The sequence below is a fragment of the Macrosteles quadrilineatus genome, unplaced genomic scaffold, assembly GCF_028750875.1.
Source record: "Macrosteles quadrilineatus isolate MER2022 unplaced genomic scaffold, UCM_ALF_1.0 Scaffold_4__1_contigs__length_99947679, whole genome shotgun sequence".
In the NCBI taxonomy this organism is placed as follows: domain Eukaryota; kingdom Metazoa; phylum Arthropoda; class Insecta; order Hemiptera; family Cicadellidae; genus Macrosteles; species Macrosteles quadrilineatus.
In genome coordinates, this window is record NW_026542597.1 from 38,728,570 (window position 1) to 38,751,772 (window position 23,203).

General features: G+C 33.3%; 2 protein-coding genes across 2 annotated transcripts in view; one reads left to right on the forward strand and one right to left on the reverse strand.

The window, feature by feature from the left end:
* LOC128992858 (metabotropic glutamate receptor 1-like) overlaps positions 1-17,843 on the reverse strand; it is a 105,103-nt gene extending 87,260 nt beyond the window's left edge. Inside the window, exon 1 of the mRNA XM_054416601.1 lies at positions 17,741-17,843. The gene's annotated coding sequence lies outside the window, so the exon portion shown is untranslated. The remainder of the gene's footprint in view (positions 1-17,740) is intronic.
* Positions 1,476-17,864, forward strand: LOC128992859 (mucin-2-like). The gene is made up of 2 exons (XM_054416602.1): positions 1,476-2,159; positions 17,745-17,864. The coding sequence occupies exons 1-2, from the start codon at positions 1,476-1,478 to the stop codon at positions 17,862-17,864; spliced, it is 804 nt and encodes a 267-aa protein (XP_054272577.1).
* The last annotated feature ends 5,339 nt before the right edge of the window (positions 17,865-23,203 follow it).

Below are 23,203 nucleotides of genomic sequence, written 5' to 3' on the forward strand. Positions count from 1 at the left end.
TGTTCGTGGTGTAGTGGATAGAGTGCTCGACAGATATGCGAGAGGTCCCCGGTCCGAAACCCATCGGTAACTTTAACTTTTTGTCATAGATTTTGCTTTGAATGTAATTTCTTCTTAACTGTACATCTTTTGTTAGAATTTTTGGCATTTATAATTTTATGTTATGAAGAGAATTGAACCTTAATTTGATTTTTTTCACTATCAGCAAGTTTGGTTGGTTAGGTTAGGTTATGACAGTAACTGCCGGACGCCTAATCCACGTCCGGTTACCGGACGCGTATCCTCTGCGATAAACATAATGATTCAGTCAGTTTTATTTAGTCAGTTGTTTTAATCTGTTTTATAAAATTGTATAACATGTTTTTAAAGAATCTACTAACATATTACAATGTATCTTCAATACATTGATTACGTGGTTGCATACAAAATGATCTGATGATAGGGATTCTGTTTTAACAAGACGGAAAATATAACAGATGTATAACATATGGTAGTGGTGATCGATTTCGATTGGACTCCCCAATCTTCATAAGACCCATTAGGCGAATGAATTTCAACATGATGCAAGTAAATTTCCCATTTTATAAATTTTTTATGTTGTTTCAGGTTGAGCAAAGTGTGATGATATCGACCAAGTATTTTTATCTGTTCCGGGTAATTTTGTTAAGAAAATGTTGGCCTCTTATAACCTTGAATTTGCATGTTTCTATTGGCCTTTGGCATGTGTGTGGTACAAGACAGTAAAAGAATAAACTGTACGAAATTGTAATTTTTGGTTGGATCACTGGGACGCGAAATTAAGACTGGTTTTGCTGTAAATGCTATGGCTGCGGCTCCTACCAACCATTTTTAAAATTGTGCGCTTTACTCAGTAGTACCTGGGGACCGAGCTATTATTTAAGCGATTTGGAATATTACACACATCCACTAAACTCTTCATACATCAATATTTCCTCATTTTACCCATTGTTTTCTGTGACTCTGAACTCTTGCCCATTTGAACTCTTTATTTCCACATTGGAACTCTTAACCCACTCATTTACACTTTGTGAACCTTTTACATTCATCTCGTCATCTTTGTACAATGGCATCTCCAAATAGTGATTTTAAAATTGAAACTTATACACGACTCACATCTTTTATTAAAACTCGTCTCAACGAAATAAGAAACATCGTAGATCAACATGTTGAACGAAAAGAAACATTAACAGTTGTGCAACACGAAGCCTTAAAGACTCTCATGCAAGAAACCCAGAAGAAGAAAGAAGACTTTGATTCTTATTTTTATCGAATCGTAAGTACATCAAGTGAAGATGATTTGAACATTGAAACTTTTAGCTGAAGATGAATACCAAATCAGTGAACTATTCATCCACATCACCAGCTACATTAAAGTGCTGCTTTCAAAAATTGGTTCTAACCCTTATTTGGCCAAGGTTAATTGCAGTCCAGCTCAACCTCAGAGAACAACTGCAATGAATGTAACCAAACCGAACTCATCAAGTCCAGCTCAACCTCAGAAAACCACTACAATGAATGTAACCAAACTGAACTCATCAAGTCCAGCTCAACCTCAGAAAACCACTACAATGAATGTAACCAACCCGAACTCATCAAGTCCAGCTCAACCTCCGAAAACAACTGCAATGAATGTAGCCAACTCAAACTCATCAAGTCCAGCTCAACCTCCGAGAACCACTGCAATGAATGTAACCAAACCAAACCCATCAAGTGAGATTCAAACCAAAGGCATCCAGCTTAAACAACCTGAAACAAAACTCTTCACAATAAAGAGGTCGGTAGCAAACACTATGCCTAAGTTCGCAAATTCGAAAATTAGAAATACCAAAGTAATAGTAACAAAACCTCAACCGACAGATACAACAGTGACCTCAACTACCTTGACAAGTGACAGTGCTACTATTCATCCAACCAACACTGCTTTCATCCCAAGTGACCATGCTGTTATAAACCCTACTGATAATGCTGTCACCCATCCTACTGACCGGGTTGCTATCCAAAAGACAGACAGTGCTGCCGTTAACCCAACCCACAGTGCAACCACTACAGTAAAGACAGTCCAGCAATCCAGTCAAGTGGTTATATCTTCCGATGGAGCTCTGACCAATAGCTACTCTTCATTACAAACTACAGAAAAAGTACTCACCTTACAATCACAACTCGTTGAATTATTAAAACAAGAATTTTTTGAATTGAAGAAATGTGTTATGAACTCTAAAGACTTGTTGTTAACTTATATTCTTCAGTCTCATAATGAAACTCCAAAGGGTCTTCGAAACTCTGATGATCATAATTTCAACGTATTAGGACTTCAGTGGTCTCCAGCAAACGTATTTAAGTTGTATCCCCAGCAAAGATGGCTTAGGTAGAAAAGCAGAAGTAGAAAAAAGCAACCAGCTGCTATAGCCAGCCTACGACAAACTGTGTTAATGTGTTTTATTCTAAACTAACTGTTGAAGTGAGGACACTTCAAGGCCAGGAGTATGTTCAGTTCTTTTATCTAAAAATTGTCTTTAGCCTGTTTACAATTTTTAAATTACTAAAACAGCTGATGATTTAAAGATAATCCATTGTATTATATAAATAAATATTATTCCTTTCTGTTCTTCTTGTAAACAAGACTTTTATTTTTTCTCTCTTAATTTTTCATTAATTTACTCAAACACTCCACACGAGCTTTGCTCGGGGAAAATCAATCAAAAGGATGGGAAATCTACCTTAATCTGATTGTCATAACAGATCCCACACTCCGCACTGCTAATTTAGCCTTTACTACAATGTATCGAGTAAGCTTCAGTATAATCATTGCCCAATAGTAACAAAGTGATGTTTTTGCTTTTGTACTGTATTTTGTAATTTCTAGTATACTGTGGGTAGATGCCTTTATGAACACATGTGTTACAACTTAAAAGTCTTTTGTTTACTTTTTCCTTGTTATTAATTCAACCAAGATGGTTACTTAGCAACCCATAAGACTAATGTAAAAAAAATTTGACTTTCAGTTTTATTTTTCTACGTAATTAGACTTGTGTTGGCAGTTCTAACTGCAGTAAACTTGTTTTTAGGCCAGGAATTAACTATTTACAACATTTAAAGAAAATCGTTGGAGCCGTTTTCGAGATCTTTGTGCAAGCAAGCAAGCATACAAGCAAACATTGCTCTATTAGAGTATAGGATTAACGCCCATAGTACAGAAAATGCACACAATGCTTGAACATTATGGTGCTCGACCCCGATGGGTTTTTATTTGTATAAATGCAGTACAAAATATTTACTCACCTGATTTAAATTGATGTTAGTGAGAGGGATGGCTTGAAGTAAATGCGCATACTCCCACTCAAGTTTGATTATTTATTCAGATGCGATTTAAATTTGTGATATTAACCGGGAATAACCATATCGTAAACTATTAGAGTGCGAAGTTTGGTGGAGAGATATAAGCATAAGTCGACTAATTACTACTTAGGATCGATTCGTTTTTTCAATCTTTTTTAGCCCTGAGAATATTATGATATGCTCATTTAAGTTAGTATACCTAACCCGCCATGTTAAGCTTCCCTATCCCAAGCGTGATGTATATAACATGTTTTTTTCAAAAACTCACTCGGTGAGGTAATGAAACCCACTTAAATAACATCGACCTGAATGATACCTAGCAATTTAATTTCATTTATAGTTACACATTATTGCACTTGCGATTAATTAAATCCGTTATGTAAGACAACATTTTTCACTTCACTTGGTTTTGGATTTTCTTACAAAACGAGATCGGAAACGGTTGCAGTAATAAACAACATTTAATGTAAACACATCAGTGACAGCTAGAAAAAAAATCTATCCAAACAGATGTTCAATATTTCATAGATGTCGTATTCTCCAAACAGATGATAAGTATTTCATAAATGACGTATGTGGTAAACATTGGGGGAAAACTTGACACAAATCGCACAAAATTGGGGTTTTAAACGTCCGTCATTTTATTTATAAAATAGTGAGCCATATTTTAATGGCTTAAGACTGTAATATTTCATTTCATTTCATTCATTATTTAGTATTAAGTTTTTTTTTATGTTAACTTCTATTCATACACCTAATAATCACTCCTCAGAAAGACTGTCCTAATATTCATTTTCCTAATTTATATAATTTCATTAATATGTTCAATTCATCATTAATAATATTCATTTCATATCCTATATTTTTTTTACAACGCCCACAACCTAATTATTTATTAAATATGTAAGAGAATTGCAATACATCAAAATTTCTTATAATATCATTTCAAAATTAGTCCTTAAGGAATCAAAATTTAAGAAGCAGTGAAAGTGATCCCATGTGTTCAACAATCAGTGATGTGAACATTGAAATTGAGAGAGAAGGAAGCCATTGAGAAGTTGAAATTGTTAGAAGAAGGACTCAAAATTTTACCTAAATCAAATTCATTCATCAAGAAGACCAGTTTCAAGTTATATCACAGTTTTTTTTAGCCTAAACCTCAAGAGGACTCAACTCAATCATTATCTTCAAACTTAAGTATAACCTTTTCTTTAAACTCTTTTAAATTTTGTACTAATTGGACTTACCTTTTGGACAACACCAAAATTAGATTTTCCATTGTTGAGATTGTGTAAATTTAACATTTTAATTAGGCCTATTTGGACGCTATTAAATTGATTAATTATCAGCATTCAAGCCAGCACGACACCCTACCCTGAGAGATGTCACATTTAAATTATTTGAACCTTTAAGTTATTATTCAAATTTATTTTTTTATTTCAATTTAATTTCAACCCCATACACCATTGTCAATCCTTTCATTGTAACGTCAAGCCTTTTCTCATTGCATGTTAATTGTTCATTTGTTTAAATAAAACACATTTTGTAATCCATATCTTTGTTAACTTATTAACTTTAAACATTTGTAGAATAGGCCTAGCCTAAAATGAATATTTTAAGGTGAGTTTACAAGACACTCTTGCCAATCCAGTGAATACATTAAAATGATTTGAATCTTGATAGGTACTGTCGTATTTCAGGAGAAGGTTGAGTAAAATTCATTCCAGGCCGTGACAGACAGAAATTGAGATAAGACTTGTTTCAGATGATTTAATTTATAAAACGCAAAAATAATCTAAGCATATATAATTCTGAGCAATGTACAAACGAAATTTTTTATAGATTATTTGTATAGATATTTAAGTAAATAAGGAAACAGCTGGTTTTCGGCCCTAGGGATGTAAAAACCAGCTTGGTCCCCAAATAACGATGACAGCTGGCATGGACAGCAATACCATAGCTTTCGGCCTCCAATAAACGTTTGTAAAACGGCTAAAAAATCGTAGTGTGGTGAAATAGTTATTTGTGCAACTAGTGAGCAAAGTGAACTTTGCACTTGAGTTGCACATCTTTTTTTCTACAGTTACCATAAAACAAATAAATTGGCAAAGAAACGTGCCTTCACGTTGCAAATCTAGAGTGAGACAAAGTAATTAGAGTGAGACAATGTTAACATTGTCTCATTGATAAGCGAATTGGCCACTTTGCTTTCTCAAATCAGTGAGAGAACATGTACATTGTTAGGTAACTGTAGGAAAATAAAATAATGTATCGTATGTTAGTTTGATATAAATAAGATCAGCTATGTTTACATTTCAGTCTTCAGTTGCAACAGTAAATAAACTTCTGAATGATTTAAGATTTGAGGTTGGTGGCTATAAAACCACATATTTAATCTCTTCCTACTTAAACACTTAAACACACGAATTTTACCTACCATCATTTATTGATACATTAAATGAATAATATTTTATGCAATGAAAACCTAACGAAAGATTGTTTTATTTTGTCTAAGCTTTAGAAAAAATATAATAATTAAGTCAAAGAAAATAAGGCCAGATATAAATACACGGATACTAATTCTGAATTGCCACATACTAAAAACGACTATGTTAAAACCTATGTTAAAACAAATTAATACTCCTGTAAAAAAACGTTAACGCGAATAAAAATAGCACGTCCTAGTTCAACCGAATCGAAAACCTAACAATTTAAAATTCTTAGATTAATTCTACATAGTATCATCTTGTAAATGAGCTACTTAAATAATCAATGTAACATTTAGACAAAAATATGGAAGCAAATAGTTAGATAACATATTAATAAAATTTATATATTCGCTTTTTTAGCAAAGCACTTAGATATCTTTGCTAAATGAGTGCACAAAGGCGTCTGTCAGTTACATTGCAATTTGTCTGTGAACCTTCTAATCCATTACAATTTAACATGTTCCTAAGCCTTCTCTTGTTTGTAGATCAGGTTACTCTAATATTTTGACTACAGTTTTTTCTACCCAGCATTGTAGTTTCAGTTTATTTTTCTAAATCAAAGAGGAAACAATTAAATTTATTCCTAGCTAAAAATACGGTATGAGGCAAAGATGAGCGTAATGTTTTTGCAAATACCTACCATTTCCTTAAAAATCGGCAATCCAACCAAAGTTTGACTACTAACATGAATTCCCCAATAATTTGAACACATTTGCATAAAATGCATTACACTTTAGTTTTATTGCCCCCTCCCAATGCACAGTCCGTATATTTTACTATCACGACTAGGATTTAGAGTAAACATCGTAACAATTCAGTTTTATTTTCACTACCACTATACTGAAGTGGTGTTTGCTATATTCATGAGTTAGTACGAATTTCAATGTTTAAACTACAAAGCTCTTTTAAATGTTAAAATTAAATGTATGAAAATTCAAACAAAACCTCAGAGAAACTACTTTACTTATTACAATATCCCTATTATGAAATATGAATGAAACTTGTAGTTCCTAAACTTCACAGTTGGCTGGACTAGTAGTTGGATATATGTCTTGAAGTGGGCGAAGATAAGTCAATCATCAATGAGTTTTATTGGTTCGAAAGTCAGTCTAGACCAGACAATGCGTTTTATGTTGTTAAATAATAATGAAATATCCAAATGAAAATTTTTCATACTAAAATCATGTCCACAAAATCTAGCAAATTAAAAGCACCCCACGAGAGGGTTACTTTCTAGGAATTGTACAAACCTCACCAAAGTAATAACATGACAAACATTATGCTGTCTTTTCTTCTGTCCTATCATCACGAAATTTTTATGTATACTAATTAATTATTTATCATTGTTAAAAGCTCAGTGACATGGCACGGTTTTGACCAATATTTCTAATCACCTCATTATAAACATTTTCTGAATCGTCGATATTTTATCCATTTTATTCCAGTTTTGGCATCATTGAACGTTTTTTTTATTCAAATAAGATAAGATAGGAAAGGTGTCAGAACAATTTGATTTTACAGAGCATAATATCTTTATATACAGAGTGTACACTAAATCCTTACCATTGGGAAGAACTTTAGGGGAATCTGGTACATCTATCTATTATATACTTATTTCATACGCAAGCAGGTTTTTTGTGACAATTACTCCTCCGATACAACTGAACCGATTTACATGTTTTTGGTGTCATTGGAAAGAGCGTGACGTGAAGTTGTGCAGGAAACTTTCATTTTAACATGGGAAACAAACATTGTTATGAAACTCCAGCTGTTGTCAGGAATGCTGTTCTACTATTTAATTTAATTTGTTTACAAGGAGAATAATTGTTTCTTGGTGCCATGTGGTCAATGAATTATACTTTTGCATATATTTTAAATGCAATACACTATATAAATGATAGTGATACATTAAGAGATATTCATTTAAATGATCAATAAGGACGATTGAGCCTATATTTTCCTGGTAAGTGTGCAGTAACTGTTTCTTATAGTATCATATATTAATTTGAAACTGGTTTTCTTTGTGACAGCTAATTTGAGAGAACGGTTGGGCGTAGAAACTCGGCAGGGGTCTCTAAAGAAAGGTCTTGGTCTGTAGATGAGCCATCAAAAGAGAAATGTGGTAAATTCCCTTGGGGCTCTGCCCCAGAGGCCTTTAAAGTTCCCTCTTCAGATTTGTTTACATTACGACCATATGCATACATTTGCACTACTTTTGAATGAAACAGCTGTTAATATTTAAATTGTGATTTACTAAATTTGTCAAAATGAAGTTAAATAATTTTGCAATTTAAAATTGCAAAATTTGCAATGGTTTTTTTTCTGATTTTAAAATCGACTTTCTTCTGAATCGTGCCATGTTTTGCAATATAATGTTCTATTACCAAATCAGTGGAAAATCCTACTATCATAGTAACTCTTAAACTTATCTTAAACTTATCATAGTAACTCTTAAACAATTTCTTATGGAGTTAACTTATATCTATTGTATGGGTTGGTTTCTGCCTTTTTTACCACTTCTTGGAGATTGCACTTGGACGATATTCTTTGGCGTATTGCATCTGTAGTAGACGATACTTGGTTGGTGTAATTTTTTAAATTACAATGGAAAAAGTGAGAAATACTGGACAATTTGATATACTAAAAATAAAACTGAATTAACAATGTGCTACATTTCTTGAGCAATAATTGAAAGAGCCGATTTTAAAACAATGGAAACATGAAAGTCATAGAACACAACCAAGTAGGTAGAGTAGAAGAAAAAGAAATAATGTTTTTTTTTTCATTTATAATCGTTATTATAGACAACCTAATTCGGCTATGAGTTAGGAAAATTTGTAGAAAACGCTAAAAAAACATGGTCAGCTTTTGAAAAAAGATAGATATTTACAAAAAATTTTGATTATATCTAACTGCTGTGTACATCTTGAGTATTTCCATAATCTTTGAGTCGACTCTTATAAAGTCATCGGAAATTATGACTGTTATTCGTTTTAAAATAACGCCTGTAATGCTTCGCAATTGCTCGAATTCGAGCAACAGGTACACTAGTCTTATATTAAAACCGAATTATTCTTTTCTGCATTCTCATCCCGTAGCGAAGCACGGGCAGAGCAACTAGTACTTATTTAATACGCAAGCAGGTTTTTTGTGACAATTACTCCTCCGAAACTACTGAACCGATTGACATGTTTTTGGTGTCATTGGAAAGAGCGTAACGTGAAGTTGTGCAGGAAACTTTCTTTTTAGGGAAATGTTTATAGAGTGAGGCCCTGGAGCCCTTTAAAGTTTTGTATTTCTCCATAAGATTAACATGGGAAAGAAACATTGTTATGAATCTCCAGCTGTGGTCAACAATTAAAAGTGAGAAGAAGAACATATGTTAACTGAAAACAGTCAATGTAGATTTTGACTGTTTTTGTTGGAGATTGACTGTACTAATTTAACTGTACATACTAATTTAACTAATTCAGCTGACTATACTAATTCAACAGTTTGCTACAAACATTTACTGACTTGGTTGAATTGAAATATTTAACAATTTGAATTTGGGTTGGTGTAAGTATTACGATGGAAAAAGCGAGAGAGCCTGGATAAATTGATTTATTAAAAAGAAAACTGAATTAACACTGTGCTGCATTTGTTAGTAATCATTGAAAGAGCCGTTTTGCAAACTATGGAAACATAGGAATGTCATATAACACCATTAAAAAGAAGAAATAGAAAGTAATCAAAAATTATGACTGTTATTCGTTTTAAAATAACGCCTGTAATACTTAGTTAGCAATTGTTCGAATTCGAGCAACAGGGACACTAGTTTAACTTAAACTAAGTCAGTTTAAACATAATTTGCAACATTTTAAACACAAAAATTATTTTTTTAGCTCATGCATGTAGAGTTTTATAATTGGATTCTACTTTCAGGAAAGCTAAATTGAATGATGACAAAACGTCCCGCTTAATAAGAGATGGGCGACAAGCTCAATTCGTTTCATTGTCTGAGTTCATTTCTCATTCGGCAACTTGTCCCCTCTCAAGGTCGAATCGAAATAATTTTGAAATGGTTATTCATGTATCAAGTGCGTTTATTGGTCATTTGCTTATGAATTAAATACGAAATACGTTTTTCGGTTGCTATGAATAGTGTTAAACATAGTAGCACATTTTCTAATAATTTTGATAGCAGAGGTATTTTTAGATTTACAAACAGATTTCAATTTTAGAATATTTCTATAATAATTATGATAATTTTAGTTTATATTCGTCAACTATAATCAATTACAGTACTATATTAAGGTAACACAGTACTCAAATATAAATTTTTAAAATTTTTTTTATTATTTAGTTTTGTAGAACAGACTTTTCTGAACACGTAAATAATAAAAATTAAGGAAGAAAAAAATTATTTTTTAAATTTTCAGCTACTTTTATAAACTATTGCAGCCTAATTTAGCATGTTCAAGGTCCTACTACTAATCAAGACGCAGAGGGTACGCCGTCAAATATTAATTTTTTTAACATTTTTTATTATTTAGTTTTGTAGAACACACTTTCCTGAACACGTACATACCAAATATTATGGAAGAAAAAATTATTTTAAGCTATACAGCGACTTTTATACACTCTTACTTTAGCATGCCCAAGGGTCCTACTACCCGTGACAGGGGGCACTTTTGTCGTTTTCCGAAAGTCAAGTGGTTTTTAGTCAGGTACACTTTTCTTCCTCAATTATAATCCAATTTCAATAAAAATTGGTGTGTGTGTTCCTCATATGATAAGGAACAATAATACGAATCAGTTTCCATGACAACCAAAACCTTTGAAATAAAAAAATATTTTATGTTAAAAAATTACAAAATATTTTATAAAATTTTTAAAATTATACAAAAAATTAATTTTGCTCAAAAACTTTTTTCGCTTCATATTATTGTTGGTAATAATGTATTAAACTTAGTACAAACATTTCAAGTTGATAGGTTAATATTTGTAAAAGTTATGTGTACCTAAAAACTGTCATTTTAACATGGGCGGGATAGGGAGTACTGCGTCACCTTAATCGTTAATACCATTTATTTGAAATATATTTTTAAATAAGGACTTCCATATCATTAATAGAATTTAAAAAAACTTTGCATTCAGAACACCTTGAGACTAATTCTTAAGAAGAATAGCTTTAGGGAATATTTTTATAACTACAGTAGGTATATGATATTTTTAAGATATGGTTTTGTTGTCAAAAAGTTTCACTTCGTATGTAACCGTTATCTTATCATTCATTAGTTTAAAATCACTCAACAATTTATCAACACGTTTTCTTATCTTAACTACTAAATACGTACTGTATTCCTTTTTTGAAGTGAAACTACCACTTTATGTTGAGTCGGAATATTTTATAGGAATAAGCTACCATTTTCAAACAATATCGGAGAGATATTTTGTTCCTTTGGTAAGCAATATAGCCTTATTCACCATTCTATCAGTGAATGAGGGCCAGTCTCTAGAGACAAGGACAAAGAATCACTTCTTCACAATAAGACGTCCATTTGAAATATAAAGGTACTTGATAGGGTATTATACCCAATATGGATAAAATACTACAGTATTGTGATAGGATTTGTTGTGATGCGTATCTTAAATGTACTCAACATTTTCTGGGAGTGTACACTATTTTATAACCAGGACCCGGCTAACGTTTACTACTTAAAGGTTAATTTATTTTTTAAACTTTTACATAGCTTGAAACTGCATGATGTGCAACCAATTTTGGTCTTAACTGCAATTATGTATTCATATTTCTTTTTTAAACTACAACATAAAATTTCGAGAGGATGAAAAGAGTTTGGAAAATAATGATCACATTTGAAATTTAACTCTGAGCTGTCCAATTCCAGCGTATGCCGATGCAGGACACGGCGGACACGACAGAAACCATTTCCTTTCCAAACAACAATGATCTATTTTTTTTAGCAACAAGTGACTTTAAAATTGTTTTAATACAAATAAAAACCATGTATTTCTCAGAATTAGATAAATTGTTTGCTCATCGGGTTTACTGTAAATTCCGATGTTGATAAAACCCCGTGTACCGGTAATGAAAGTGTAAAAACCTTACCTTTAAGAGTTTTGATAAATAATATATATCAGTGCTTCTGACCACGCTGTTGGGGGGACCATGAGAGGGACGACACAAAGAAAGTCATTTGAAAAGACAAAGCCCTTGAAACCCTGTCAACTTCCACGAGGTCCCTGAATGGCACATCACTCGTTTGGCTACAAACCCAAGGTATAAAATATAGGCTGTTAAAAAATACTACGTAACACAAAAGGCCTGTTGTATGGGATTTATTAGAGAAAATATATTTTGTTTGAACAAAATAATCATTCATTGTAATTTTTTACTTCAATGTACTTAAATGTCCAATATAATTTAGAAATCTATCTATATATGTATATTAATAGGCAAGCATGTTTCTTTAAAACTTTTTTTCTCAGCTGGTGTGCATCTTAGGGAAAATCTACTCTTACTGTTAGAAAGATAGTTTCCTGTAGATATGCAGAATCCCTTTAAAATTAAAATAGGCTCAAAAATAAGCAAAAAAATATGAATTTGAAATTTTGAAAATAATTTACACGGGCTTTATGGGTTGCCATGCTGGTGACGAATTAACAACGAAATATAAACATAAAATCAAAACAAATATAAGAAATTCCAGTCACATGTTTTATTTACAGTGTGGGGTGAAAAATAGAGAAGTCTGTACAATTGGATTTTTTTTTGCTAGAAGCGGTTAGGCTGTGGTGGAATATCCTTGAAGATGAACCTTTTTAGTGCTGGTGCTATCATGTGTTCATACGTGTCAAATTTTGAGGTTAAATCAAAACAAAAAAACTTGCATTAGGTATATTCTGTTACCTAACCCGCCATGTTAAACTTCCCTATCCCTAACTATAGCCTATTACAGACAATATTACGTGATTTATACAACTTCCTTACTTCTCGAGTGATGTAAAGTTGAAAAAAACTCACTCGGTGAGGTAATGAAACCCATTTAAATACATTGAATACTTAACTTAAAAAAATATACCTCTATGGAGCCAACGACGTTCAACGCTAGAAATCAGCTGTGCCCTTGAATGTTATTGGTATGCTTTAAAGTATTTTCCTAACCTAGCTTTTGTTTGTAAAAGAACGTTACTGTTAGAAGATGAGTGAAATGAAAAATGAAAAATTTGTACGTAACCCCATGTATTGTCGGGCCAGGTAAAATCTTGTACGTTACACGTTTTGCAAGAGCGTGTTTACATCACTTAGGTCAATTATGCACACAACATTCACCTGCGTGATGTAAAAACGCTCTTACTACACTTGTAATGTAAATAGCTATTAATTAACAATAGTTAAATATACTTACCCTTACTTATTTCATTTTTAAATGTTTATTAATGATTTTAATATAATAATATGAAGTACTTTAATAAAATCACATGGTCATGAGAATATTTACTGTGAAATATAGACGTGATTCCTAATTCCAAATTAATGCATGAATAGATTGTTATCTAATTATTGTCTTCAAATTAAGTGATGGTTTCTTTGAAGACCCATACCCACCTTTTAAGGGTTTCAAGTGAGGGGTCAGAATTATAATACTCTCGAGATGACGAGATAAAGCTTTATAGGTTGGCCTGTTATGAGTTTTGACCCATAATAGGCCAATGAATCAAGATTAGAGTTTGGTTTATAAAATGCAGTAGCCTTAATACTGAATGTGTTCTAATAAATCAGACAATGACATATACAAAATTAATTTATTAGATCTTAAATGAACATTATTTCGTAAATAATACAACATTTCCCCTAATGGACAATATGCCAGTTTGTTTGTTTTGATTTAACCTCAAAATTTGACATGTGAACATTGAACACATGATCACACTCACTACAGCCAAAAAGGCTCATCTTCAAAGATATTCGAACATAACTCAACCACTTTTAGCTAAATAATCCAACTGTATGCCTACATATTTTTGGTCGTGTTTTCGACCACTGGACGACCTCTAGTTAATTATTTAATACGCAAGCAGTTTTTTTGTGACAATTACTCCTCCGAAATACTGAACCGATTGACATGTTTTTGGTGTCATTGGAAAGAGCGTAACGTGAAATTGTGCAGGAAACTTTCTTTTAGGGAAATAATTAGAGAGTGAGGCCCTAGGGCCATTTAAAGTTTCGTATTTCTCCATAAGAATAACATGGGAAACAAACATTGTAATGAAACTCCAGCTGTTCTTAGAAATTAAAAGTGAGAAAAAATATGATAATTTGTAAACAGTCAATAAGTTTGCTACAAACATTTACTGATGGTTGAAATGAAATATTTACTATTTGAATTTGGTTTGGCGTAAATATTACAATGTAAAAAAGTGAGAGATCCTGGATAATTTGATATACTGTACTAAAAAGAAAACTGAATTAACACTGTGCTGCATTTCTTAGTAATCATTGAAAGAGCCGATTTGCAAACTATGGAAACATTATATATTGTTTTTTTTATACTCGTTATTATGGACAACCTAATGCGGCTATGAGTAAGTCTATTTGTAGAAAACACTAAAAAACAAGATCAGCTTTTGAAAAATGATGAGATTTTACAAGAAATTTTAATTATATCGATCTGTTACTGTTACATACATCTTGAGTATTTCCATAATATTTGAGTCGTATCTTTTAAGGGGAGTCACTACTGAAATCGCTAAAATTGTTATTTTAACTAATTTTTATTTTGTATCAGGCTTTTATACTTAAGATAGACCTAAAACAAAAAAAAAACAAAAAAATTTTAATAAAAAATATTTTTTTATGTGCCCTAAAAGTGGGTTTTATTGTTTTTTCGGAATATTTTTAAAATTTATATTTAAAGAAAACCATAAACCTTACACAAATGGAAATGGTATACTTTTGTTCAGCATTAAATTTTCTTTAATATCACTTATTTTTATTGTATTACAGAAACATTTACTATTTTTTAAATAACAGCAAATTTTGAGAATATTTTTTAATTTTTTAAAATTTTTTGTTAATTTATATATAAAAAACAAATTTACCAAATGGATTCAAAATACGTGTTCTTTTAGGTTTATATATGCAAAAGGTGTGTACAAAATTTCAGAACTGTAGCTCAAGTAGTTTTTTTGGAATATAAAAGTTTTTAGGCTGAAACGTAGAAAAACACAACTTTCGGGAAACAGATGTTTTCCGGCAGATGTGTTTTACTATACAAAATAATTAGCATATGTTAAAAAAAAACATTTTTGGTAATTTTTTTTTTAAATGCCATGGTAACAAACAAATAAGAATGCAAAAAGCTATAAACTACAATTTATTTAGGGCTAAGTTGTGAATAACATATGCACATACCTTTTTATAAGCCTTTGGTTACATTAGCCTACTTGTCTTTGTCGCACCGTAAAACAGTTTGTTTTATTTTTTTTCTCCTAGGTACATGTATGTAAAAATGATTTTGGGTGGTTTTTATAATGTTAAAAGATATATAAAATAATTTAGGAACAATTTTTTTTTTTGAATTTTTGAAGATTTTTCACTAATTTGAGTAGCGACTCCCCTTAAAGTCATCAGAAATTATGACTGTTAATCGTTTTAAAATAACTCCCGTAATACTTAGCAATTGCTTGAATTCGAGCAACAGGTACCCTAGTAAGTTATCATTTCGCAAAATAAGCAAGAAGCCATTTTAGACAAAATTTAATACTGTTGCAATTAGTTTTTTTTTTACTCTATTACTTACAGGGTTATTAAAAAAATAATAGTGCAAAACTAAACGGTTGGTGCACCAGATTCCGTGATTTTAACAGCTGATTTTTACAACAATGAAAAGGGTGTGTGGGATGAGTTTGTTTTAACCTTAAGAGAGGTTTGACCTCACCAACTAAAAACACATCCCCATTTTCTTTTATCACCTGCCTCTTCTAGTTTAGACTCGGGGAAGCTCTAGAAGTCCAAATGGCTGTCAATGGAAACCAAAATCAATTTAAACCGCCCAGTAACTATCCCAGTAGCATAGCAATGCTCAGAATCTTGGACACTGGCCAAAGAATCCGGAAAACATTATTTTTGGGTTAAGGAATAGAGTGCAGAGAAAAACATATGGACCAGTTTGAGGTAACGGAGGTTGAGATAAGACAAAAAAAGATAATTAAGAGATATGTATAAACACTCAGATATAGGCGCGCTATCCAAAAGTAAAGACTAGGATGCGTGGAGGAGAGAAGACACATAAACTTTTAAGTATATTCCAAGGAGTACCACAAGACAGGCGACCATTTGGAGGACCAAGAATGAAGTGGAAAGGCCAAGTAATGAAAGTCTATAAACTCTAGAGTTTCTACATTAGAAGGTGATAGAAAAAATGGAGATGTGTTGTTAGTTGGTGAGATCAAAACCCTCTTAAGGTCAAAACAAACTTATAAACATGCCCTTTCCATTGCCATACAAATCAGTTGTTTGAAATCACGGAACAGGCGTACCCGTTGTATATGCTATGCGTAAAAGTTAATTATGATATTATAATGTTGTCATGTTGCCACCCTGCGAGGTGAATCAGGGTGGGAAGTTCTTCTTGGAGAGTCTCTCTCTCTTAAGATGGCTTTATTGAAAAAAGATGTGTTTCCTCCACTTGGGTTTTTATTTAATAAAAAGCCCATATAAAACAGTACCCAACCGTTTAGTTTTGTACCATTCTTTTGAAATAACCCTGTATTTTTCAGACATGTTTTTTAATGGAGGTTACGTATCCAGTACGAAGGAAATTCAAAAGGTGAGTGAGCGTAGCAAACGAACTTCAATCAGGACGTTATTGAGCCATGCGAACAAGCTCACTTATGAAGTTAAACGGGGCAAAGCCCGCGGGTACAGCTAGTATTTTACTAAAAATACACTTTATTAGTTTCTTTGTAGCAGCAAACCGAGGTACTCGTTAAACTTAAAGTTATTTTAATAGATTTAATTGGAATCAATTCAGACAAATGGAAATTCGCTTAGTCGGCAGGTTTGCTGCGGTGGTGGTATTTACTATATTTTGAGGCCTTTGCAAAGCTAGGAAAGGCACCTAATTCTGTTTTACGTTTAACACATATCAAGGGTAAGTACGCTACATTATGTTCCTGTTTCAATATAATAATGAATAAAGACAGAGCTAGGTGGGCTCCAAACCATCGAGAAATAAACATGAAATCCATTTAAACAAAAAACAAATTCCACACATTTTCAAAATATTAACCTCTGTGTCCACGCCAGTGAATTAATAATATCAAACAATATTAATATAAACTTAAATAGACCTGAATCTATAATTAAGGCCGTTTAAAAAAAGATATCCGAACTTCTAAAGTAGAATGGCATTCTACCTAATCACATTTCACCAATTTATGTGCAAACAAACGCACCGTTTCTTAACTAGAAAGCTAATCGCATATATCAATGTAATGCACATAAATATAAACTAAATAAAACTACTTATTAAGTTTGTTATAATTTTTATGTGTAAACATTGTTGTAGACTTTAAATTTACGAGTATCAGTTGTAAACCAAGTACTGTATTTGAAATGGCAAGGAAAAACTAACCTACCAGTATGGAAATTGGTACATATTAACTTTGACCATTTTGTTTCCAATTTAAATAAAACATTTTGATATATCACCGAGGGTTAATTTAACCCGATTGTAAGAAACTGAAGACTTGAAGTACAACCTCATCTGACATTTAAAATACTTTCACAAAAAAATAACCCTGTTGGCAAAATATATATACCTAATGATATATATATCACACGCTCCTAGTAATAGACAAGAAGATGCTGTTGTCAATGAACTCACCTAGGCGTCACGTCGGACGAGAGTTAAAGTGTCGGATCATGGAGGCAGTGAGTGCGTCGCGGCGGTTGACGGACAACTAAGAAGCGTCGGGCCGCTACACGCTACAAACCACCCCCAGAACTGACAGGCGCTTCAGACGACCAAACTGACCAAATCAAACCATAGAACCATTGGGGTTTTATAAAGTACTTTTTGTTGTACGTCACTGAGGTGTAAGGGACTCTTTACGAACCGAGCTCAAGTTTTAGGTTCGGAAAATAAGCAAGGGTACAAAAAACACTTTTTCCCCGTGTCATGAACTATATTTTCCTTCATATTACAACATAAATTAACAAACTAAGTTGGGAAATGAAAATAAATAAGCTTTTCATATAAAGATAACCTCCTATATGACTTACAATATTTTAATTGTTATCAAATTTACTAATTCCAAAAAACAGCTGTTTAGTAACCGATTTAATCATTTCGATTGAGTGAAAAATGCAATAATAAGCTACATCCAATTAAATCAATCAATAATAATTTATAAACATGCGAACTGACTTTAACTTCCTAAGCTCCCTAGTTTTTTGATCCGTAAGGAGTAAAATAGCTATTGTAGACCCACAACGCATGTACTTGTAAAATCAGCTGTACAAAACCGTCCACTGTTTCATTCAAAAGATAGTTGATCCCATGAAAAAAATCACATTCAAACTTATTGTGATTAAGCTTATCGAATTTGACTAGGCATTGAATTGTATTTAGACCTATGAATACCCCTACCCTGTATATACAATTGAATGTTTGTAATAAATAAAAAATTTCAAAATATTCCATCAACCGACCATATAGTCAACTGGGTAGCAGCTGTTTTTTATATATTCTGAAACAAGATTAAAGGTTTTTAGGGAACTAATCTATATATTATAACTAAGTCTGGTTCATAATCAAGAGTTTCCTAGCAATACTACAGTAGACAACAAAGTGTTTGTAATAGTTAAATCATAGACAAAAAGAATAAAAATTTAATAAATATTTCATTCTTTTTGACTATAGTTAAATTGATTGACCTTACATCGTACTTTACTGATTATCATGTAGTTACAGTTCGATTATTCACAGGGCAGTTATCCGTTGCATTACCATACTATCATATAATTTACAATGTGTATCAAAATTCCAATTCCTTTATAGCGTTTTCTGTTGTTTCTTATTTCATTTCAATTTAAAATCAAATGCCGCGAGTACGACGAAGAACTGTGAGTAGCTGGAGGGAACGTGGACATGACCGCTTGCATAAACCTCTCAATTGAACATTTGACGGGTACATTGTGGTAGAACCACCGTTGTGATATATCCAATCTCGGACAAATGAACGTTAAATGTTTACATTGTAGTGGCTTACATTTTAAGCAAGAAAAGACTGACCGAGACGGTTAAGTTTTTACTCTTTGTTGCCATAAATGAAAGGTTCGTTTACCTCATTTGTACCATTCACCATACCTTCAGGATCTTATTGGAAATTCCCAATCTAAAAAAAAGACTGCGAGACTTATATCCAGAAATTATTTGGATAAAATTCGTCAATTCAGTTCTGCCATGATCAGCTCCGAAGCTCATTAAGATGAGAAAATTCCACAGGGGATCGACAATTTCAAGGTTCATGACACGTTTTACCACCGATTAGGCCCTCTAATTCCTCAAGAAGGTTGTAAAAAGATGAAGATATTAAACAGAAGAAATTGATTATGAACCTTTATTTGGTATGAAAAACAATGAACTGAGATGTTTACAAATATTGTAAACGAACATATGTTAAATACAATTCTTTTAACATTCTCCCGCACCAAAAGAAAAAGAGAGCTTGCAGATGATATTGGTAGACGACACAACTTTACAATCGGTCTTTTCAATATCTCAGTAGCGGTTTGAAGTGTCACAACTCGAGTTATCTTGTCTTGTCCGGGGTGAACGCCAATCACTCTAGCCAAAGGCCACTTTGATGGGGGATATTGTTCATCGATAATGAGAACAATTGATCCGATTTCCACCGGTGTTGATGGAGATCTCCACTTGTACATTGTTTGCATTTTTTGTAGGTACTCTTTGGACCATCTTTTCCAAAAGCTTTGTTTCATTTGTTGCAATAACTGCCACCGTGATAGTCGATTTTGTGGCACTCCTTTTAGATCTGGTTCTGGAACAGCAGATAAAGCACCACCAACCAGAAAATGAGCTGGTGTTAAAGTTGTTAAGTCATCTGGATTTTCAGTCAATTTGCACAATGGTCTTGAATTTAATACTCCTTCTATCTGGATGAGAACTGTAAGAAACTCTTCATACGTTAATATGTGGTCACCTACAACTCTCTTTAGATGATATTTAACAGACTTCACTCCAGCTTCCCAGTGACCACCAAAGTGAGGAGCAGAAGGAGGGTTAAATTTCCATAGGGTTCCGTCCTTAGATAACAGATCTCTTAATTTGTTTGATTCTGATGTTGAAGCTGTGAAAAGGCGGTTTAGTTCACTGTCTGAACCGACAAATGTTGTTCCACAATCACTGGTGATAGTTGCACATATCCCTCGACGAGCAGTAAATCTTTTATATGCAGCGATAAAAGCTTCTGAGGAATAATCTGTGACTAGTTCAAGATGAATTGCTGAAGAGGAAGAACATATGAACAATACTATGTATCCTTGGTATGTTTTTGCTGCTCTTCCATGCCAAGTTTTAATAATGAAAGGTCCAGCATAATCAACTCCTGAATGTAGAAATGGACGTGAAGGGGTGACTCTTGATGGGGGCAACTGTCCCATGAGTTGTTGAGCTTGTTCACTTCTATATCTAGCACAAATAACACAGCGTGATAATTCTTTCTTTACAGTTGGACGGCCTCCAAGAATCCAAAAGCGCTGTCTTACTTTTGATAGAGTGTTGGTAGTTCCACTGTGAAGTGTGCGAATATGAGCATCGTTGATGATTAGTTTTGATAAGAGGGAATCTTTTGGGAGAATGAAAGGATGTTTTGTATCATACTCAATAGATGCATTTTGAAGCCTTCCGCCAACTCGGATGAGTTTGTCATGATCAAAAAAATGGATTGAAGTTGTAAAGTTTACTGGACTGATGTACAGGCTTGTTCATTTTTAGCAGTTTAAATTCTTCTATGAACGCTTGGTTTTGGACAAACCCTGTCCAGAATAAGAGAGAATCATTCAACTCTTTTGGAGTTAAGTATGGAGTATACGCAGTATCATGATTCCCTTTGAGACGATTTATAAACCGTTTACACCATAATGTAACACGCAATAGTTTATTAAGATCAGAGTAGCGACTCAGTAACTCAGGTTCAGAGTACGAACGAACTACATTTGAGGACTTCTCCCGTTGAATTTCAGATACTGCTTCCTTAGCAGGTTCATGAGAAGTTGTAGGCAATTTTGTAGAGTCTTCTGCAAGCCAAGAGGGACCTAACCACCATAACGTATGTGTTTTGAGGGCTTTAGGGCATAATCCACGAGAAGCACAGTCAGCTGGATTATCTTTGCCGGGAACGAATCTCCATTGAGCTGATGGTTCTAGTTCCTGAATAGTAGTAACTCTATTACAAACAAAGTCTTTCCACTTAAATGGTTGATTTTGGATCCACGTGAGAGCCACACGAGAATCTGTCCATAACCACAATGGTGCAGATTCAATACTTAACACTTTTTTGACATAGTGGGCAAGACGTACCAACAATAGTGCTGCTGTCAGCTCCAGTCTGGGGATGCTCATTCTTTTAAGTGGAGCAACTTTAGTTTTTGAACAGACTATGTTTGTTACATTTTGTGAACAAGAAATCACTTTGATGTACATAACAGCGGCCATTGCAAATTGTGATGCATCTGAAAAATCATGGAGCTCGATCCTCTTTGACTTTGTAACTCCTAAGAATCTGGGAATTGATATTTCAGGTAGGTCTTGAAGTTGATTTTCAAATATTTGCCATTGTTTCAATAAGGACGGGGGAAGAATTTCATCCCAGTTTAGATTCATGAGCCATAGCTGTTGCATAAATATTTTAGCTTTAAGAACTACAGGTGAGATGAGACCTAGGGGATCGAATAGCTTAGCAATAGTTGATAGAACATTTCTTTTATTGGCTATTTCTAGAGGATGAATATCCTGCTGAAACTGGAAATTATCATGTGATGGTTGCCAGATTAAGCCTAAGGTACGTACCTTGAGAGATTCTTTGATATTGACCGATGTTTCTTTTATATGGCACTCAGTAGATATAGAAGCTAACGTTGAGGGATCGTTACTTATCCATTTTTGCAGAGTAAAGCAGCCTGCCATGCAGAGGTTATTGACCTGTTTCACAACTTCTTGACATTCTTCAATTGTGTCAGCACCTGCAAAGATGTCGTCAACATATCTACCTTTTGAGAGGACTGAAGCTCCCAATGGATACTGACTGCCGTGATCAATGACTAGTTGTTCCATTGTCCTTAAAGCTAAAAATGGAGCACATGATAATCCATATGTTACAGTTTTCAGTTGATAGGTACAAAGTTGTTCCTCTTCATACCAAAGGATTCGTTGTAAATCCCAGTCATCAGGATGTACGGCTATTTGTCGATACATTTTTTCAATGTCAGATGAGAATACATATTTGAACTGTCTAAACCATATTAGGACGTCAGATAAATTGGTTTGTAGTTTCTGCCCAGAGTGTAAGATATCATTTAGAGATTTCCCTGAAGAAGTAGGTTGTGAGCCATTGAAAATTACTCTTAGTTTTGTAGTTGAGCTTGATTCTTTCAAAACACCATGATGAGGTAAATAAAATTTTATATTATCATTTTCAGAATGATTTTCAACTTTTGACATATGATTTAGGGATTCATACTCAGAAATGAAGGCAGAATACCGTTTATGATAGTTGGGATTAGCTTGGAAACGTTTTTTCAATGAGTTTAGCATTGCTAATGCAGATGAACGTGAATCTCCAAGAGTTTCTACTGGTTCTTTCAAAGGTAATTTAACTACGTATCGACCATCTTTAGTTCTTGAATGAGTGGACATGAAATGATTCTCACAGGCTTTATCCTCAGGTGATAAGGGAGTACCTTCTGATACTGGTTTTAGAATTTCTTCTTGAACCCAAAATGATTTGATTAGATCTCCAATGTTATCATCAAGCTTACAGTGATAGGTATTAACGTTTGTATGAATGGTGGAATATCCACTAGGCCCAGAAATAATCCAACCAAATATGGTAGATTGTGCAATTGGAGTGGATGGATGCCCCTTTACAAGGCCAGGGAGAATAATTTCACCGAAGGTGTCTGCCCCAATAATAACATCAATTGTTGCTGGATTCATGTATTGAGGATCAGCGAGTTGTAGACCATGAAGATGAGGCCAATTCTGTTTGGGAACTTTTATTTATGGTAAGATAGATGTAAGCTTTGACAGGATATACGGTTTAGT

Excerpts from the sequence above, each read along its gene's own strand:
- LOC128992859 (XM_054416602.1), top strand. The coding sequence starts at position 1,476 with ATGAATGTAACCAAACCGAACTCATCAAGTCCAGCTCAACCTCAGAAA. Across the intron at positions 2,160-17,744 it reads CATTACAAACTACAGAAAAA|GCGTCACGTCGGACGAGAGT; the intron begins GTACTCACCTTA and ends GAACTCACCTAG.